This window comes from Sceloporus occidentalis, unplaced genomic scaffold (genome assembly GCF_023333645.1).
Source record: "Sceloporus occidentalis isolate IW3139 unplaced genomic scaffold, rSceOcc1.0.p SCAF_10, whole genome shotgun sequence".
In the NCBI taxonomy this organism is placed as follows: Eukaryota; Metazoa; Chordata; class Lepidosauria; order Squamata; family Phrynosomatidae; genus Sceloporus; species Sceloporus occidentalis.
The window spans coordinates 19,475,472-19,496,049 of record NW_028316990.1 but is presented as its reverse complement, the minus strand read 5'-3'; the positions used below and the strand labels follow the sequence as shown (position 1 = coordinate 19,496,049).

The 20,578-nt window shown below is 42.6% G+C and overlaps 1 protein-coding gene and 1 long non-coding RNA gene across 4 annotated transcripts in view; one reads left to right on the top strand and one right to left on the bottom strand.

Moving 5' to 3' along the window:
• Window positions 1-2,254: 2,254 nt before the first annotated feature.
• The window catches only part of LOC149306033 (N-terminal EF-hand calcium-binding protein 2-like), an 88,520-nt gene continuing 70,196 nt past the window's right edge, over window positions 2,255-20,578 (bottom strand). For both annotated transcript variants that reach the window (XM_089539943.1, XM_089539945.1), the window contains 8 exons: window positions 19,900-20,036; window positions 17,815-17,933; window positions 16,482-16,561; window positions 10,051-10,107; window positions 8,300-8,412; window positions 7,450-7,527; window positions 5,633-5,724; window positions 2,255-4,622 (listed from right to left, as the gene is read on the bottom strand). In XM_089539943.1, the coding sequence (XP_089396069.1) occupies window positions 4,594-4,622; window positions 5,633-5,724; window positions 7,450-7,527; window positions 8,300-8,412; window positions 10,051-10,107; window positions 16,482-16,561; window positions 17,815-17,933; window positions 19,900-20,036 (705 nt within the window). In that variant the 3' untranslated portion in view covers window positions 2,255-4,593. The remainder of the gene's footprint in view (window positions 4,623-5,632; window positions 5,725-7,449; window positions 7,528-8,299; window positions 8,413-10,050; window positions 10,108-16,481; window positions 16,562-17,814; window positions 17,934-19,899; window positions 20,037-20,578) is intronic.
• Window positions 5,087-13,086, top strand: LOC149306034 (uncharacterized). Of its 2 annotated transcripts, none has more exons than XR_016282460.1 (3): window positions 5,087-5,175; window positions 7,469-7,587; window positions 11,859-13,086. It is a non-coding gene; the product is annotated as an uncharacterized LOC149306034 (long non-coding RNA). The 2 variants fall into 2 exon arrangements; XR_016282459.1 differs by lacking the exon at window positions 11,859-13,086 and adding an exon at window positions 8,689-9,166.

Here is a 20,578-nt window from a genome sequence, read left to right as displayed (position 1 = left end):
GGATAGTGACTGATGAGGATTTTGTTTTTGGTATATTAGTATATTATTTTAGTATTTTAACATTTTGTAGGGCTGTGTTTTTTGTTATATGTGTCTGATGTTCTGTCCTTTGGTGAAAAGGATGTTATAAATAAATATCATCATCATTGCTAACTTTCTGAGTGTATGTTCTAATTTGCAGGAATCACCCAGTTGTTTGCCCCAAAAGCACTGCGGGCCACCAGACTACCAAAAATGATACCATGCCCTTTTAGGAGAGACTTAGGAAGCTGGGTACGTTTAGCCTGGAGAAGAGAAGGCTAAGAGGTGATATGATAGCTTTGTTTAAATATTTGAAGGGGTGTCATATTGATGATGGAGCAAGCTTGTTTTCTGCTGCTCCAGAGAATAGGACACAGAGCAATGGATGCAAGATACAGGAAAAGAGATTCCATCTGAACATTAGGAGGAACCTCCTGACAGTGAGAGTTGTTCGACAGTGGAAGATGCTTCCTTGGAAAGTGGTGGCATCACCCTTGGAGGTTTTTAAACAGAGGCTGGATGGCCATCTCTTGGGGGTGCTTTGATTATGAGTTCCTGAATGGCAGATTGAGGTTGGACTGGATGTTCCTTGGGGTCTCTTCTATGAATGTATGGGCACCATCCTGAAGAAGTGGCAAAACGTCCTTTTCCTCCCCACCGTCTTCCTCCCCGGTGGGCCTTTCCATCTGGATGGAGAAGGATGGTGGTCCCAGTGACACAACAGTGCTGGTGGCCCCAGCTGGAAATTGGTGAGTCCCTTAATGAGCCACATGGGGTTGGGGTTGGCTGCTCTGGGAGCTTCCCTTGCCCTGCTTTAACCTTGGCATCTCTCTCTTCTTTCTCCTTCGAAATCATCTACTCGATTGTCCCCTTCTTCCAGTCCAGACTTTGTACGAAAACTCAAACTTGTAAAAATCCGCCCAGACAGATACGTTAGCTCTGAAAGAGGACATAGCCTGGAAAAGCAAGACATCAGGTAACTCTATCTTATACATGTCCCAGGCTCCATCCTTAGGTACTAGGAAAAAGTTAGCAATCTTCATGGCTAGTTTAATATTTTTTTTAAAAAACCTTGTTTGCAGGAGGCTTTCCCATTTTTTTCAGGCCCTAGACTAAGTGCAAAAGGGACTGAAGAGATGCTGACATCTTGGCTATGAAAGGACAACACTTACAGCTTGAACTTTGGCAACAGAAAGTATGACAGTGACCTGCCTTGACGACTGGCCCTACAATAAGGTATTGGAAATTAAAGCATCCATGTGATAACAATTGAATTGTTCCAGCAGAAATAGGGCAGAAGTTTTCACCTCATTTCTTTTTTTAGATCATTCAGATTGTGGCAATTTGGCTTGCATCTGCACTGCAGAATTAATGCAGTTCAACACTGCTAATGCTATGGATGTTGTCATTTTGTGAGCTATTTAGTCTTTCCTTTCGGGTGCCACAACAAACTGCAAATCTGATTCCATAGGATGGAGGCAAGACAGTTAAAGAGGTATCAAACTGCATTAAGTCTGTAGTGTAGCTGCAGTCTATGGTCACCTCCTGCTTCTTCTTTTCCTCGCTGGCAAACTGCGGCAGGCGCTCCTAGCTTTTGTGTTAGTTTCCATTAAGAACTTTTTGTATTTTTCATCGCACTCCGGTGTTGCTTTGCCACACGTCCTGGTTTTCATCTGTGAAATGTTGAAAGATATGGAATCCTGATCAAAATGGGAGAGAAAGAGCCATCCTCTAGGCAGCTGTCCTACCTTGCAAGCTTGTTTGCAAAGCTGAGCCAGCTAACACAGCTTTTAATACACTCTAAAGCACAATATACATTTTAAACACAGGCCTTACCTGTGAATGGGTTGCGTCTTGTTGATCGGAAGCAAAGCCAAGCCCTTGGCAGAAAGTCCAGTCTTATCTTTTAAATTTTATTTGTTTGTTTTTTCCTGGGCTTAAGTCATCATTATACAACAGCGCATGTATATATATATACATACATATATATCTTTTAAAATTGCTTAGAGTTGGCTAATACTGACATCCCGCAGTGTGCTACGCCGGAGAGCTACATAGTCGTATTTCTAAAACAGTACATGGAAACTATCAAAGGTTACAGTTCAAAAGTGAAGATGAAGCAAGCTTGCTCCTCGAAGAACAAGGTGGTTTGTCTTATTGTCATTATTATTATTATTATTATTATTATTATTAAATTGGAAACCTTGCCCGCTTCAGTCCTTGTTAGAAACTATTTTATTTTATTTTTAAAAAAGGAAAGGAAATGCTCATATCTTGGTAAAATAACTTGGTGCTATTTTCGACAGCAAGGGGGAAAAAGGCTTCTCTAAAGACACCGATATAAAAAATTCATGCACGGGCATTAAAGTGAAGGAAGCAGAGAGGAACCGAAAGGTTTGGTAGGAATGGGTGCGTATGTGGAAATAACATGGAAAGGCAGCAGAGAAAAGGGATGCCTTTAGGGCAGGATTTTTGGGACAGCTATCCAGGAGCACCTCTGAAGGTAACAGCAAGGCTAGCATTATTACAATTGGAAGGAAGCGAAATGATCGACGTTACCATTTACAGAGGTAGCCTGCTGCGTCTACACTGTAGAAATCATGCCGCTTGACACCGCTTTAACTGCCAGGGCTCCATGCTATGAAATCCTGGGATTTGTAGTTTGGTGAGGCACCAGCACTCTTTGGCAAAGAAGGCTCACAACTTTGTCAAACAATAAATCCCAGGATTCCATAGGAATGAGCTACAGCACTTGAAGTGGTGTGACGTCGAAGGCTTTCGTGGCCAGCATCCATAGTTTTTTGTGGGTTTTTCGCGCTATGTGGCCATGTTCTAGAAGAGTTTATTCCTGATGTTTTGCCTGCATCTATGGCTGGCTTCTTCAGAGAATGCAGAATGGTGTCGAGCTGCATGATTCCTATGGTGTTGATGCATCCAAACTTAAAAGATGGCCTTATTGTGCTACTGGAACAAAGTTGTGGTTGTTTTCTGTGCTGCCGATGCAAAATGATTTTGAGAGTCCTATGGGATCGTGTGTGGCAATGTGCTTTTGGATATGGGTGTTGTGTGTGCACTAAGACCATCTGACAAAGCCCCCCCCAAAGCCCCGCTTTGCCTGCAAATCCTGAAAAACGTTGTTTGCCTGGTTTGCAACTGCTTCCAGGTGCGTATGGGATTTTTCCACAGATGTAGACAAGCACTTTGTATCCTGAGAAACACTAGGTTCTGGAATTTGAGGTTTGTGTTAGACAATTAATTTCAGGAGGAGTGTTGGAGTGATATTCTCCCCCTGAGCTTCTTCACATCTCCTCTTCCTAGAACAGTCAACTTCTGGGTTGTGTAAGTGTGCAGGGAGTTGTAAAGTTGTCCCTTTCATAACTTAACTTTGCCAATGCTTCTTGAACAGTCATGACTTAATCTCGTAGTAGATGATGTGCTTAGTACATATTTGGAAGAGGTCTCCCCCTAGAGGTGAAAGGTGTCTGTTTGTCCTAACACAGTGCTTTCCTTACCTGCGTAGCTTGGCATTTTAGTGTGCTTCGTTCTGTGTTTTAGTGTGCAAGTCAGATTGCTGAGGCATGTATCTCTGACATAAATCCCATTGTAGGAAGAGAAAGGAGCCAACTGCAGGGAATAGGTATGCCCCTTAATATCTAGTTTGACCCTGAGACAGCAAATGTGCCTAGCGGAGAGAAAAGTACCTCTAAATTGGAGGAGAAGGAAGGTGTTACCACTCCTTCCTCATACTATTGCCTCCCCATATGGCCAGCTGTGGTCAGAAGACAGGGTTCTGTTGCTCTCTTTTCTGTTGCTTGTTTAACATTATTATTCTCTTTTGCCACATACACCTGCACCATGGGAAAGTCAGCCCTTCAACAAATGGTAGACATGAAATCAATTACTGATCTGAGGACCTATTTGCTGTGACTCCAAGGGAAGCAAAGTCTTAGAGGTGAGGCTGCACATTTCTCCAGTTTTGGTGAGCTCAGCTCTAGGCAAAAGGAAAGGGCCCGGGTTCAAATCCCTTGCCCAGCCAGTAAACCGTCAGTTTGCTACAAGCGTCGTTGTTGCACCTTGAGGAGTTTGGCTGACATCTAACCTGAGGATACTGTGCCAAGTGTGTGTCTGTGTGCATGCGTGTAGGGGCTTTCTTCAATTCAGTACCTTGTAATAGGATACCTGGATGAAAACACAGGCTCTTTAGGAATGGGATCACCAATATCAACCCAGGGCGACCGTTCGGTTTATTAAGAAATTGGCAGCCATGGTATGCTACTGTTTGGTGTGTTTGATGTTGCATACCTGCGCTTGAGACTGGACCTGATCCAAACCCCAGAGGACTTCCTTGGGTTGGTTTTGAATTTTGGTTATTTTCCATCACATCAACTAGTAAACAACTAAGAACATTTCTGGGTAGAAACGGTATCGGGGAAGGTGGGGATGGGAAGACAGCAATGGTAACAAAGTTGTTAGAAAAGACAGGAGTTTTGTTCTCTGCAAAAGAGTGGAAAGAATGAAGGAGCATGGAGGGAGAGAGGCCATCCTTTCTCTCAATGCTCTGCTGTCTTCTGGTCAGTCTCGGTTCAGGGTGCACCAGGCAGCTGCCGAGAAAAGAGAACGTTTTGGTTTTTCCAAGAGAGAGAAAGAGCACTCAGAGATTTTAAAAAAATCTGTGTGTGTCCCCCCTGGTTTTTAAAGTGTTTCCCCCATTTACCCCCCCCCAGCCATTTTTTTTGCTAAAAAAATTGAAAAATAAATGATAGAACACAGTTGGACCTCCATATCCACGGATTTTTATCCATGGATTCAACCACCCATGGTTTGTTATATTTCTTAAAATACAAAAAGCAAACTTTGAGTTTGGCATTTTATATAAGGAACACCATTTCTCTAACCCGCCTTGATCTGAAGGGAGAGGTGGGATATACTGTATATACTCATGTATAAGTCTAGAAATTTAGGTTAAAAAATTGATCCAAAAACATGGGTCGACTTATCTATGGGTCAATATGAGTACTGTATTTTAACTCTTATTTTTTTTAAACAGAACCAACTGCTGGTGAAAGGTGAGAATATAATCTGCATTGGAAGCACTGACAATTGTCTCATTCATCCAGCCTTTAGTGTGAGCACAGTTATGCCTGCTGGAATTTCGTAAGTTCTTTGGCATTGTTTTCCTTTGCTCCATTCTTTACAATCATTTGTTAGATGCCCCTAAATTTTACCCTCGACTTATCCAGGGGTCATATCAAAATCCATAATTTTGGTCCCCAAAACTGCCCTCAACTTATACATCAGGTTGATTTATAGTCGCATTTATATGGTAATCTTCATACATTATTTTAAAAAGTTTACCACTATGTAAAGGGCCGGTCTTGAGTTGCCTGCCTTTGCTCCCAACTAAGCCTAAATATTGCTTCTCTGCAAATGTTCAGAATCATGGGAAATGGGAGACCTTGGAATCCTGAAGGCACTGGCATTGAACCAAAGGCTTTTCTTTGTCCTTACGACTAGTAAGCTGTGCTTGTCTTGGCTATATGAGTGTACAAATATTGCACTGCTCTACCTCCTTTCTCAATCCATGCATCGCCCTTGTGATACAGATCCATACCTGGCACGGACACACTGGAAACGGCTTCCGGCTGAGTCAGAGTATCCACTTTGACATGTTGGAAGCTTTTACAGGCAGGACTCTGCAGGTGCCTAGAACAGGGGAGGAAAAGGAAGAAAAGTGAAATCCCAAAATGTCATAGCTTTGCACCATGGCAGTCAAAGTACAAAGCAGCAGCAGCAACATAGGTCCACACCAGGGACATTTGCTGTCAGAGCTAGTCAACAAGCATGAGCAATGTCTAACTAAACCACACATAATTTCAAACTGGCAAGCTAATTGCTCATACGTCACAAGCTCAATACAGTGTTGGTTCTCTCATTTCCCATACCAATCCCTTATAATAACTACCTCCTTGCAACTATTGCTTCGCTGCCTATCCTCCATCACAGTACCTTGGCGTAACAACTCCCATACTCTGGCCTTCTCATTGCAGGCAAGATGCAAAATGGAGCTCCTGACTGGGTCCATTTGTGTGCCTATCTTCCTCCTATCCTGTGACTCTTTCCCATGTTTGCTTAGCTCCGCTGATCCACCCTTTTTGGACAGCTGCCCTTAGTGCCTATGAAGTTTTTTGGTACAGCTATGCCTGCCAAGCTGGGCACAGAGCCCCCTATGTATGCCCAGGTGTGAGATAGTGCTGAACTCCTGGGCACCAGGCCAGCGACAACACAACAGATGGCACTTAGAGGAGGCGTTGTGTGTGTTCAGATGGCTTTGCAGAGGATGGAAGGAGAGCTTGAGTCAGATGAGGGTTTTAAAAAACCCTGACATTGGCACAGATGTAGGAGTGAAGGCAGATATATAAATACATATATTGATATATGTATATTTAAAAATGAATTGGCTGCAACGCAAGCCCAGCTCCCTCCTGATTCCACCGTTCGAACGACAGCCTTATAGATGTGTGTTCTCCTCCAGCTGTCAGTCTTGACAACTGAAAATCAAGTTTCTGCCAGGTTTAATGCAGGTATGTGTAATATTACACACATGCACATGCAATGCATGCAACCCAGCAAACGTCGTTATACAATGAACAATTCATTTGGTGAAAAGGATGCATTTGGGTCAGAAGTTGTTGTATTGTAATGATATACAGAGCTAGATACCATGAGTAGATATAAGTTGGAAGTCTTGTTTAAAAATGTGTTTAATGCTCTGTTTGTTTAGTATAGGCTTTACTGTGGTTTTTCCCCTGTTCTGTTGGTCATTGTCATTTTCCCTTCTTAAAAAAATCAAATAAAGATACTTTTAATTTGGATCAATTGCCATGATCGTAAATCCATCCTCCCCAAACTTACTTTACTGCCGATCAGCTGAATGGTGAGAAGGTTGGGTTGGGCTGGTTACTTGGGCACAAAACGCACTGCAGAAGTAATCCAGTTTGAGACCACATGTGCTAGGGAATTCTGGGAACTGTAGCTTTATGAGACATTTAGGCTTCTCCATCAGAGAGCTTTGGTGCCACAACAAATTACAGTTCCCAGGATTCCCTAGCACAGAGCCAGCACAGTGCAAGCGGTTTCAAACTGGATTATTTCTGCAGTGTGTTTTGGACCTTGGTTAAGTATACTTCAGCAAAGTAGAGGATACAGAAAAGTGTCCCTATGATGTTGTGCAAATGAAATGTTTGCAAAAAAACAAGATCCTAAGATGTGAAAAAATGGAGAAATATGTAGAAGAATCCTTGGAATCTTGCCTAAAAGGTAGAAGACATGTAATAATGGGAATGTAATAATGGAAGGTAAACTTTCCAGCGACTGAGCTTGCTGATACGAATTGGGGCAAACACCCCTTTTGTTTGCTTCTCGCCTTACCTTTTCCAATCTGCCTCAGTCTCCCAGAACTCATAGACAATGAAAGTGACACCGTCGGGGAGCCTCACGGCAGTTACGCTACAAGAGAGGAAAGAAATGGGGACAACAGTCAGAGACAAGAACGTCACACAAAAAATGGCGAGTATCACCCATGGTCCAGTCCTCTGCCCTCCTGTATCTCTCATTACGCTCTATCAGAAGATGTTCATCGCACTCTGTCTTTATGTAGAATTCAAGATATAGCCGTGTTAGTCTGTAGGATCAGTACATAGAGAGATCTTGTAGCTCCTTTGAGACTAAATGAAACAAAGACGTTGGCAGCAAGACTACTGATGGCATATGTACCAATGGCATATATATGTCTGTAACTGGCTTCCACTCCACCAAACACATCTGAGAAAGTAGACTGATGTGAAGTCGAAGGCTTTCATGGCTGGCATCCATAGTTTTTTGTGGGTTTTTTGGGCCATGTGGCCATGTTCTAAATGAGTTTATTCCTAACGTTTCGCCAGCACCTGTGGCTGGCATTTCCAGAGAATGCTGGCACGGAAGAGAGGTGTGTGTGTGTGTGTGTGTGTGTGTGTATACATACTCCTCCCTATCCAAGGTCACACAGTATATATATACCCAACTCTCTTCCATGCCAGCATTCTCTGAAGATGCCAGCCAGAGATGCTGGCGAAACGTCAGGAATAAACTCTCCTAGAACATGGCCAAATAGCCCGAAAAACTCACAAAAAAGCATTTTTTCAGATCTGTTCATCATCAGTTTTAGGAAACCTATGCCAACAGGTCTATCCCTGCCCCAAGGCATCTCATTTCCCTGCAAACATGTGGCTGTTGTACTTACTGGAAACAGTCCTGTTCTCCCGCCACGGTCTTCAGGTACTGTTTAAGGGATCCGCAGAACTCCCCCAAATGTTTCTGAGAGACGGTCATCTCATTTCGTACCAAATGAAGATACTGGGGGCAGAAACACAACGGAAGAGTTGCTTAATATAGATTAATATATTGAGCCTGAATCAAGGACTTCCTGGTCTGAATTTGTTGAATTGTTTAATTAAAACTGTTTAATTGCTTTTTAAAAATGTATATGTTATTATAATTATTACATTTATTTGCTTTACAGAGCGCTTCACAAAGGAGAGTAAACAACAGTCCAAAATAATAATAATAATAATAATAATAATAATAATAATAATAATAATAATTTTTATTTATATCCTGTCTCTCCAAAAGGATTAAGGCGAGTAAAACCTCCTCTGAAGAAACGTGCCAAGAAAACCTTTTTGGGTTGCCATACGTCTACCTTTGAATATCAAAGAGCGATGGAGAGGAACAGATAAGCCCTTCTTCAAAGCTCAACATTTATGTTACAAAGCTACATTTCTACATCTTCCTTCTGGAGGGAAATGAATCTCAAGTCTCCCCTTGCAAAATCCACTCTGGGAAGGGAAGGGAAACAGTTTTGTCAAGGGAAGGCGAGTTATTTTAAGGTTCCCTTTTCATCCTCCAGTTGCTTTTTAATCACAAGCGACTGGTTTTGATTAGAAAATCAATTCCCCCCATTAACCTTGCTCACATCTGGAAGCAAACAGCAACACTGGCCATCAATGCGGCTTGAAAGTGCACCAGTTATTAATACAATGCATTAGTTAAGACTGGATAAAAATGGAGAAACTTCCCCCCCCAAAAAAATAAATGAACAATTGAAAAAGCAGATTTGTTTTTGCACTCCTTTCCTCTTATCTTTGGAAGTTACTTTTCCAAACGTTCAAATGCAATGAGTTGCAATTATGATTCTTAGTGTTATAGGCTGGTATTCTGTATAGCAGTTATAGAAATGCTTAGGATCTTACGGTTACTATTTCAAGCCACACAACACTTTTCTAGGCATTTGTAGGTCCTCCAGCATGAGTCTGTGGTCAATCTCTGGCAGATGTTGACCATAGAGTTCCACTGGAGGACCTGGAGATTCCCAGAGAGGTGTTCCCTTAGGTAAAAAGAATAGTGGGTTTATTTTATTTGCATCTCTCCCCCCCCCCCAATTCACGGGGATCCTTTACCCCTAACCCTAGTCAATATGGAGGAATAACACTATTTATTATTATTATTATTATTATTATTATTATTATTATTATCCTAAGATGTGACGCACCACATGGAAAAGTGCCTTACTTACACTAGCATAACAGAGCATTATGTGCCTGTTTAAGCCACCTAGAAGAATACATGGTGACATTTTTGGGAAAATGGGAGGGTTTGGGGGTTAATGCAGCTTTTTATTGCTGATTTGCCTCCTTTCTTTATGGGCATGAGGAAACGCCAGGTTGGCCATATGGCTAAGGTGGCATTTCAAGTTGATAGAAGGGACGGCACGCAACGGACAACCTGGGAACCCACTGGAGAGGGAGGCTCATTAAGCTTCCCTCTTGCCTTACGCAGACGCAATGACCTTTTGAGTCCCATTGGCAGCAGATGGAGCCTGCAATGACTGCAGGAGAGGGAAAGGCAGGTTCCTTTTCCATTCTCAAGATTTGCATATATGCAAACATGCTCTATTTGCAGGAGACCAACAACCAGAGCATTGTAAGCACTCACCGCACAGGCTGTGTTTTCGCTGTCCGACAATCGCTGGTGCAGATCGAACCAAAGGGTCTGTTGGGAAGGAACACATTTTTAAGAGTTAAAAACAACAGTGTTGAGACGGCACCAGTGCCCATCGAGAGTTTTTCATGGACAAGGTTAAGGAACACAAAGCATATTTCATACACACATTGCATCTAATCAGAATTCATGACAATATTGCTGCTAAGGATCTTCTGCATCGTGCAGTTAAGACCAGACTTTCAGACAGAAGACCCTAATGTTCAGGCTCCCCAAATGATATCCAGATAGTAACAAGGAATGGTGTCTTATCTCATGCAAACTGACGCCGCTTGCTGGGTCATTTTCCTTACATTCAACTTGTTTAAAGATAACTTTTCACTGCAGTGACACACAACGGTTGCAGCATCCCCAACATCCCCTGGGCCTAGTATAAATATCTGCACGCTGAGGTAAGCTACACCACCACTATGCAATACCTTTGCAGAGTAGCAACACAATATAATACATCAATGACTGGGTGCTGTTGGGAAATGTGTAGTGTACAACTCACAATGGCAGTGAACAATATGTAACGGCAGTAGGCAACTAAGTGTGCAGTGCTTCTGTAAACACAACTTCAGTTCTGCTGCTATCAGCAGAATACGGTCAGTCCTTCGTATCCATGGATTTTCTAGAACATGGCCACAGAGCCCGAAAAACCCATAAAAAACTATGGATGCTGTCCATGAAAGCCTTCGATTTCAGATCCCATAAATCATTCCTATAAATCCTGGGCATGGATTCGCTTCCCTGAGCCATCAGAGGCACTGGCCACAACTATAGATAGAACTTCTCTCTTCTAAATAATGTGATTTTTTGTTACTGGGACTTTACATGCGCTGCTTCTCTTCTGGCACATTTAATTTGTCCACACCTGTCTTTAAAAGCCCTGTACCTTTTCAGACACATGGGCCCATCGTGTGCCGTGCGACTGCACAACTCGAATCAATGCCTTCATTAGAGGCTCCACTAGAAGATTGTATTTCTCCCATGGCTTTGAGAGAGAGAGAAATGCCTCCGCTCGCTGCGTGAGGTGCATTGCAAGAAGGGAAATTACAGTCCCCTATGGAAAAACACTCTCCCCATCCATCAGACCCCTGCCGATTGCTTGGGTTGGGGTTAATGTGGAAAGGATGCCAGCCAACATGCTCAGCAATCCAAATGTTCGCGCTGCAAATGCTCCTCGGTGATAGAAGTGCCAGCTTCGGCGGAAGGAGTTTTGGAGACCAGTGCATTTCCCCCTGTAATTCCTTTTTAATACCAAATACACAAATCCATGAAGGGAGAAGTAGTGGTTTATAATACTGAACAAGGACTGGAAATATCCTAATTTAAACCCCCTTTGAATCAGATTAGGGGGCTTTGGGTTTTGCACTGGGAAGAAGGGAATGCCAAACCCTAGAAAAAGGACATCTGCATACACAAGGGACATATACACACAAATATATCACTATCTGAATTCTGGCCATGCGTAGAAATGGACCGTTAAAAGTACAAATTACAAACGTCTAAAAGCAAAAGCCTCAGATTCCAAATTATTATCCGTTCTTTGGATATGCATGCTGCGATAAAACACTGGAAATCATTCATACAATTACTTGCCATTTTTTGCTTTATTTATGAGATGGTTTAAATGCGCTTTAACCTCTCTTTAATGCCGAAATTAGCCCCAGTGTGATAAACTCATAAGAGATACAAATGCATCTGAGGAAGTAGACTTAAGTCTAGGAAAGCTCACGTTGCCAACTTCTTTCTTTCAGTGAGTCTCAAAGGTGATGTGCGATCTCTCTGCATACTGATTCTACAGACTAACACGGCTATACCTTCGAATCCTGCAACTAAGAACATGGACCATCAAAGAAGGATTAGGAACATCCTTATTCAAATCCCGCTTCAGCCGTGGAGCTCCATGCCGACCCTAAAGCAAAACCGACTGCGGGGTTTTCTTGGCAAAAATTGTCCATAGGTTTGCTATTGCCTTCCCCCGAGGCTGAGAGAGTGTGACTTCTTGCCCAAGGTCCCTCAATGGGACCTTTCATGGCCAAGATGGGAACTGAATCCTGGTTTCTCAGTCTAACACTCAAAACTACAGTGGCTCTCCGTTTAACATCTTTGAAATACAGTTTATTATTCCTGGCCCAGCTCTTCAATCTTCAGTCAAGGGAATTTTGAATGCTGATTCTTTCCTCTGGGGCATTAGTTAAACCCCTCATCGCCTCATTTTGTGCCATCTGCAAATGCAATATACTGCAAATCCCACTGACGCGGACTCATTTATCATTATTTTTAAACTCAACATACTATGTTGCCTTGACAACTAGTTTCTAAAAATACGAATGTAGATATGCCCCGTCCTGAATTGTTATGACAACACAAAAGTAATAAGTGGCTGGGATCCGCTTTATGGTTTGTGCCAGTGTAACCCTGGTCACACCGATAAGACTCCATTTGAAGATGTTGGGGAAGTATTCTGCACCTTGTAGAGCAATGGTTTTATTCCTGGATGTGGAAAAAGTGGATGGGAGCATTTGTCTGAAAAAAGTAACCTCTCCAGTAATCCTCCATTATATCCTCTTTCCATGCAATAACTGTGTATAAAGGTATTGCTGTTTTCTTGCGTTGCTGCATTTCTCCACTGCGATACCTTTATTAACCCTAAATAAAGATACCTAATAAAAGGTATCACTTGTTTTGTGGACTTTGTGCGTTATTGTATTTTGCCATATGGACAACATGGCTTACCCTGGATCTGTGTAAAGAAAAGTATTCTGCTTTTCGACTTCATTCTTGGCACACTTTGGAAACTCATTTTGCAATCTGAATTTTAAATGTAGATCGTTTTAATATGTGTCTATGTTATTCATCATTTTAAACTGATGTGTTTTAACTTATCTGTTCATTGTTGCTGTTCTCCGCCTCGATCCATGGGGAGAGGTGAGTAAGAAATAATAATAATAATAATAATAATAATAATAATAATAATAATGAATTGTTGCATATACTTCAGGCAGTGAAATGTTTTGGGTCTACTCTGCTCTACGTACTCTTAAATATGAGAAGCACAATAAACCGTTGCCTCCATTTTGTTCTTTTTAAACATTTCGTCTTTGGAGAAGGGATGTTTTCCTTGATACTAGAATTGTTTTGCTCCAAGGTTTCATTCCTACTCTGCCTCCCTAGAAATGCGGTCTGCGTGCCTCTCGTCTCCAGTGCATAGCCGTGCAAACGCAGTGCGCAGCCTGATAGGGCTTTGCACGCGCTGCGGCTACCGAGCTGCATTTTGAATTATTGATAACCTCTTGCAGGGCAAGGCTCTTTTTTCAAACGTATCCTTAATTCAAGGAACCGCTGCTGGCTTGGCCTTTCAGCTGACAGAGCTATTATAAAATAAGTGAATCCATGTTAGGCCCTGGGGTGGGCAAACTGTACCCTCCAACAACTCCCATAACCCTCAACCACTGGCTGGACTAATGGGATTTGGAGTCCATCCTCAGCAGGGTTTTTCCAAATGAGGAGAAATGGACTTCATTCGTTTATATGCCCAAAATATGAAGGAACATCTGATGCATCCAGCAAAGTAATGAGAAGAGGGATATTGCAAAGAAACGCAGTATCGGAAGAAAGCTTAAGGGCCATTTAATCCAAATCCTTCTCATGCAAGAAAACACAGTTAAAGCACTCCCAAAAAGATGTCCCTCCAACTTAATTGATTCTGATGGAGAGGTGGGGTATAAATGAAGTTGTTGTTGTTATTACTATTATGCATCAGGAGAGCAATCTGTAGCTTTTGGTGATCTATGCAAGTCTTTGCTATGGCGTAAAAAAAGACATATAGATACTCTTCCAGAATTCCTTGGTGGACTCCACTATCCATTATATGGTTGCAGTGTGACTCCTAATGCCCCTTCCTTTTCTGGTTCCAGCTTGCACCTTTGGGATTTCTCAGTCCGTATCTGGTAGGAAACTTGCTGTGTTTGTGTAATTTCCATTTATTGGGAGGGAAATCTGTCACAGTTCTTTTGGGGGACTCTGGCCCATTACAGACCGCCCAAAAGGGGCGGTCTTGGGCCGCTGGCGGTTGCAGCGCAGAGGAGTCGCAGCAGCCAAACCGCGCGACTCCTCCGCGCTGCAAAGAAGGAGCGTGAACCCGGAAGAGACGCCACAAGTGCCAAAGCGCGCACTCGCGGTGTCACTTCCAGGCCGCGACGTGCGGATGCAGAGCATCCGCTACATCAAAATGGCGGCGGTCGTGTGGAACGGCCGCCGCCATTTGTTACGGACTCTGTCCGTAACAGGGTAAGGGGCGTCTGGAAGAGACACCCCTTTTTCAAAATGGAACGTCCTAAGGATGTCCCTTATGGCGGTCTGTAACCCGCCTAAGACAGCTATAGCATGAATCTGGGGGTGGAGAAGTAGGTAGGTAGGTTTTAGTTTGCTACAGATTGTGGAAGAGAATAAGAACTTTCCCAATGACCAAAATGAGACAAAACACAGATGTAAGGTGGACTTTGCATTTGTTGCTAAGAAGATCTCAGCCTACTTGTATATGCAGCAGCAACATGACAGCTTTGTGCTTTCATGTTCTTCTGCAGCCCAAAAGTACCTTTTCGCATAATATTTTCATGGCTTTTAGTTCTAGCAGATTTTTCCATATTGCTTTTAGTCTTCCTCTTCACCTCTTATTTTATGAAACTCAAGGGCAACGTTTCTTCTATGCCATCCATTATTTATTCAGAGATGTCTTTCATTCCCGTTCCACCGAAGGCCCAGTCTTGTTCAGCACTTAGCCTCTCTTCAATCACTATCCATCTTTCCTCTTAAGTTTCATTATGCATACACTGTCGTTGTGTGCAAGTTTTCATTTCTATGGTACGCGCATTAAAAACGTTTGATGTCGCCCATTCATGTCTAGACCCAAATGCTGTAATGCTGCAAGGCTGCATGCTAATGAATCACTCAGATTTGGAAAAGAAATTAAGATCAAGCTGTTAAGTTTATGAAACTTAATTAAAAATTAATTCTTGGCACTTCGGGGGGGAAAAGGACATGAAGGATCACTCCACAGTTTTTGGTAAAAAGAAGAACTAAAGAGAAGAAATTTAACTAACATCTCATTCCTTGGTATCAAAAGTATCTTCAGATCCACCTGCGACTCAACATGCTTGAACTATGGCAATGTGGAACATCAGTCACCATGAACACAATGCAGTCCACAAACTGAGGCTTACTATATATACTCTCATGTATAAGTCTAGAAATTTTAGTCCAAAAATGGACCCCCAAAACTGGGGTTTATTATCCATGGTTCAATGTAAGTACTGTACTTTAACTCCTATCAAAGAAGGAACTATCCCTTTCACTGAGCAGAGTGGAGAAAGGCAAGAACTTAGTCTGTCCCAGGTGCATCTAAAACAGTGATGCCCAAACTTTGGTCCTCACATGTTTTGGACTTCCACTCCCAGAATTCCTCACTGTTGGCCAAGCTGGCTGGGGCTTCTGGGAGCTGAAGTCCAACACACCTTGGAGGGACCAAAGTTTGGAAATCACGGATCTAAATGAAGTACCAATCTCTTCTACTCTCTGCTGTGGCATTACTTCTGACTCTTTAAAACACATGGATAGGAAAGTGGCACCTCTTTGGCGCTTCCCTCAAAGGAGCGCCAAGAGGAGTTGCGCTTTGAATAAGACATTTGTGTAAGTTTGTCAGCTTTTCTGGGGTTAAAATCAGGCAAGGCTATCACATTAAAGGCTACAATTCCAGTTAATGTAGTCACCATATTTTTATCCTTTTTGACATGTGTGTGTTTTCTTAGCCCCACTTGTGCCAGGTCACCTTCTTTAACCATCACAAAGCCATCATTTACCATAGTTCCACACTCATCCATCCAGTCTTTTAGAGTGAACACAAACAGTTCCAGCTGCCAGGATTTTGTACACTCTTTGGCATCATTTACCTTTCCTTCAACCTTTACATCCTTTGTTACATGCCCCTGGGTTTTACCCTCGACTTATCCATGTGCCATATATATGTTTCACAACCTCTGTCACAGAGTAGTAGGCAAATAGTTCTGGCCTTTTGTGATTTTGCTCAATATATCAAGCGCTCAACACATAAACAACAGAGTATCTAAACCATCCAGATCCCAACACAAAGCTTTCCCCTTTACAAGGATGATTGCATTAAATGCACAAAGGTATCAAGGAATTCGGCAGCATCTTTCAGACTGACCCAACGAAAATTGAATTTTGAATGGTTTTTCTCCGTTAGTCTAAAAGGTGCAACCAGAGTCCTTTATACTGTACCTTTTTAAATCTCAAAGCAGACTAACATGGTTTCAAGGCTGCATTAGTACAATTAAAGAAAGAAAAACCTTCGTGCTCACCTTGTTTTCCAGTCTTCCGATCAATTCCGCTAACCTGTTGATCTGCGCTTCCAAGCCTTCCTCCTTGGTGTCTGAAGACACTGTAAAGAGAAAGGATGCAATTACGGGGCCAGAAAATAACACTGGAGAAAGGGCTGCAGGTGTGTTGGATCCGGCTGCAAAAAGGGGGAAGAAAACCCATTTGCCAGAAGGGATAACAGGGAACTAGTTGATTAGCATTTGGACATCTTGCTGACACTTATTTGGAGACTGAAAACCTGGTTGTTCTTTTATCTTGGTACAGAGGAAACTGCCTTATTAGACAAGCAGCAGAAGTTTCCAACTTTGCAAGGGTTAGAAATGCTTTTCTCCTCCACTCATCTTTTTTTTCTTGCTAGTTCTGTTCATCTGCACCCTTTCCTCACTCTCTTCCCTCTTGCTTACAAGGTAGCAGGACCCCCCTCTAAAGAATTCACCCCTAAAAAATCACATTGGAGCCCTGCAGAAGAAAACATTGGCGCTTAAGGCCCTTTGGAGAAAGTTGCCTGCTGCAACTTTGTCTCCAGGGAAAGTTTGGGAAATCTGCCACCGAGTGACTGAAGATGGTATTTCAGGCTACAGAAACATGTCAGTGAACTGAAATGATTGTAGTTGGAGTCCAATGAGAATCTGGAATGCAATAATAATAATAATAATAATAATAATAATAATAATTATTATTATTATTATTATTATTTATATGCCACTTCTCCCTGTAGGATCGAGGTGGCTTACAACACTGGATAAAACACAGTGTAAAATACAACATACAATTAAAATTCTTTGGAATAGCGGTATATAAATAAAACAAACAAACAAACAACAAAATACATCCCATTAATTGCCTCCCTCCCCAATCCATACTACAATAAAACATCATTAAACAATCCAGGAATTAAAAAATTAGATTAATGTTCGTTGTCTTTGCACAATAGCAATGACTACATGTGCCCCCTGCTATAGGATGCCAAGAGGACCCCATAGGAGCTTCTTTGTGCACCCCATAACTAGGGCTGCAACCATCCGCAGTGGACAAATAACTCAGTGTGACATCACTTTAACTGCCATGGTTCAATGCGATGGAATTCTGGGAATTGTAGTTTTGTGAGACATTTAGCCTCCTCTCTTTCAGAGAACAGCAAAGTACAATTCCCAGAATTCCACAGCACTGAGCGATGAACACTTTCCCTCTGTCATTCATTTCTGCCAATCAAGCCTGCCTTTAGTTGCCACTTCTCCAACCTCCATGGATCATTCCAGACTTTTAGCAAGCTGCCAACCCAGCTGGCTTCCCAGTATCCACAACGGTACTTACCAGTTTGGAAACTTTTCCGGCGCTCTTTGGTCATGATTCTGTTATTGGGGGAGTAGTTAGGCACAGGGTTTTCGTACCAAGTGTCCATGACAGCGTGGCTAGATTTACTGTGGAGGTTTCTGCGGGAAAGAAATTGCTAAAATCACTCACTGTTTTCTTTGAAAGCAAAATTCGCAAAGAATTACATCCCTATGGCCGGCATCCATAGTTTTTGGTGGGTTTTTGGGGCCCTGTGGCCATGTTTCAGAAGAGTTTATTCCTGACGTTTCGCCGGCATCTGTGGCTGGCATCTTCGGAGAATCACATCCCTAGTCCTGAAGCCAGCATCTTCCCTACCTTGAAATATAGCCAAATGGAGATGCGCACAGACAGTCATGTATCTTGCTCTGATATTGCTTATCCAGCCTTTGTTGACAGATTTTTAAAAAACTTCTCCCAAATTATGGTTTTGGCAAGGGTGCAACTGCTAAACCCAAAACTGCTGTGTTGAAGGGATGGGCCATGCTCCGAAAGGAGAAAAGTGATGCACTGTATCTACCTGCAATGCAGGGAGACCTAAACAGAGTAATTCTCATGAATATACATTGGTGACCAGACCTTGATGCAATAAATGAAAAGTGGCAGCAGCAACAGAGCAGGAAAGGAAAGGAGAGGAAAGGAGAGGAGAGGAGAGGAAAGGAAGCTCTAGAAAGACCTTTGACTCTCTTATCTCAGAGCCTTGCTTGATGCCAGCAGAAGAGCAGAAACAGAAGGTTGGGATGGAAACTTCTCTCTTTGTGGCATCCGTTATTTCAAAAGGGAACATTATGGAATGTGCCTTAGCTATATTAATAAGTTCTTACATTTTATTTCAAGGGACTTTATCGTGTGCCAATTAGTTTCCGACAAAAGTGCCAAGTGCTGGTTATTACCTATAAAGCCCTACATGCTTTGGGTCTAGGTTACCTATCGGATCACCTTCTCTAGTGTAATTTGCCCCATGCACCGAGGTCCTTTGGGAGACATCCATTTTGGTCAGCCAAAACTAGGTTGACTGTTACCCCGAGGATATTTTCATCCCATTGCTCCCGGATTGTGAAATGTCCAGCCTGGAGCGATCCATCCGCTGGAGGCACTATCTGAATTTAAAATACTCTTTGCAGGAAAGACCAGCCTCTTCCTGCAGCCCTATCTATCCAAATTATGTTTAAATTATGCATTTTAAAGCACTGTGTATTTTGAGATTCCCAAATCTGGTGAGCTCTTTTCTCAGCCTATGCATGGAAAGATCTCCTCCTGATAAGCGGCTTTATCTTTGCAACATCCCTCTTTATTTTCTTCAATTTAGAAAAAAGAAAGAAAGGAGAAAAGGTCTCCTGATATAAGCTTCTGGTCCCTCCATTCCCATGGCAACTATTTTTGGGTTCTGGTCAACAAACCGAGTGCTTTGCGTGATGCACTATTTTGACACCTCTTTGATAAACCAGATTCAGTTCCAGGGAGGCCTTTCAAGTGTTGTCCTTCCTCTAGTTTTCTTGTTGCTGCTGCAAAAACTTGAAGGGAGAGAAACAGAAGCCGGGGATTTTTAAAGCTAACTCTTTCCCCACGGCTCTAATTTGCACCTTCTCCAATCCTTTGAAGCTTTCGTTGACAACAGAGTGCTCTGCCAGGAGGATTTCTCATCTGCTCATTTGGATGAGAAACCTTGCCGAGACAGAGAGGAAAAGGCAGTCCATGGTAACCTCAGGTGAGCTCTGGAGCTCTGGGGACTCCTACAACCCATCAGTCGATGCTTCTGGTTCTGTCAACGGAGCAGCGAATTCGCTTTGGGTTTTAGTCTGAACTCTAAAGGAGCTTCCAAGGTGCTGAATGTATGTGGAAGATAGGCTTCACTGCTTTGGATAGCGGCTTTGAAATTTGGAGTAGATCCAGTATCCTACTGATATCTGAGCCACTGGTCTCTACTGACTCTTGAAACCTGCTCTCCAGCCTATCTAATCTATCTATCTATCTATCTATCTATCTATCTATCTATCTATCTATCCATCTTTATCCATCTTGCATTTAATCTGGGATGGATCAATGGCAAGAAAAACGTCGGCCAACCTTATCTGGCTGGTTTGTTCATCGATCGCGTCGACCGCACTTTCGACGGAGCTGAGCAAGGACTGGATCTGGTTCGCCGTCTCCTTCAGCAGGAATCGGGTCACAAACTGGTCCACGTTGGTTCCTCTCTCGTACACCTGAGAAAAAGAGCACAAAACTGTTGGGAAAACCCCCAAGTTGACTGGAAGACCAGCATTTATTAGAGACCTCTGCTCTCCTAAAAGAACATGGCATCTTCAAAAGCCCATAATCTTGTAGGATACACAAGTAGAGGTCCAACGGAGGGCACAACAATAAGGCAGTGCCGTTGTGTTGTTGTTGTTATGTGCTTGGAGCCCAAACTGCTCCATTTTCCTCTACAGTCCTTCTCAAAATGGCAAAAGGAAGTCATATCCTCATCTCTCATTTATTTATCCATGCTGAGACCATAGTAGGCCATTTGCACACAAAGTGGTATCATACAGTACTACATGTAAGAGCAACAATACAGAAGTACTACGTAGGATAAACAGCGCAACAACCTTGCATATAAAGAAGTTAAAATGCAATACGGTTAGAACACATAAAGTATAAATGACGACACTATAATTAAACGGGAGCACCCCCAAAGCGATCAACAGCAATATCAGCAAGATATCGTGCCTGAATTTTCATTGCTGCCAGGGCAAAAAAGAGAAAC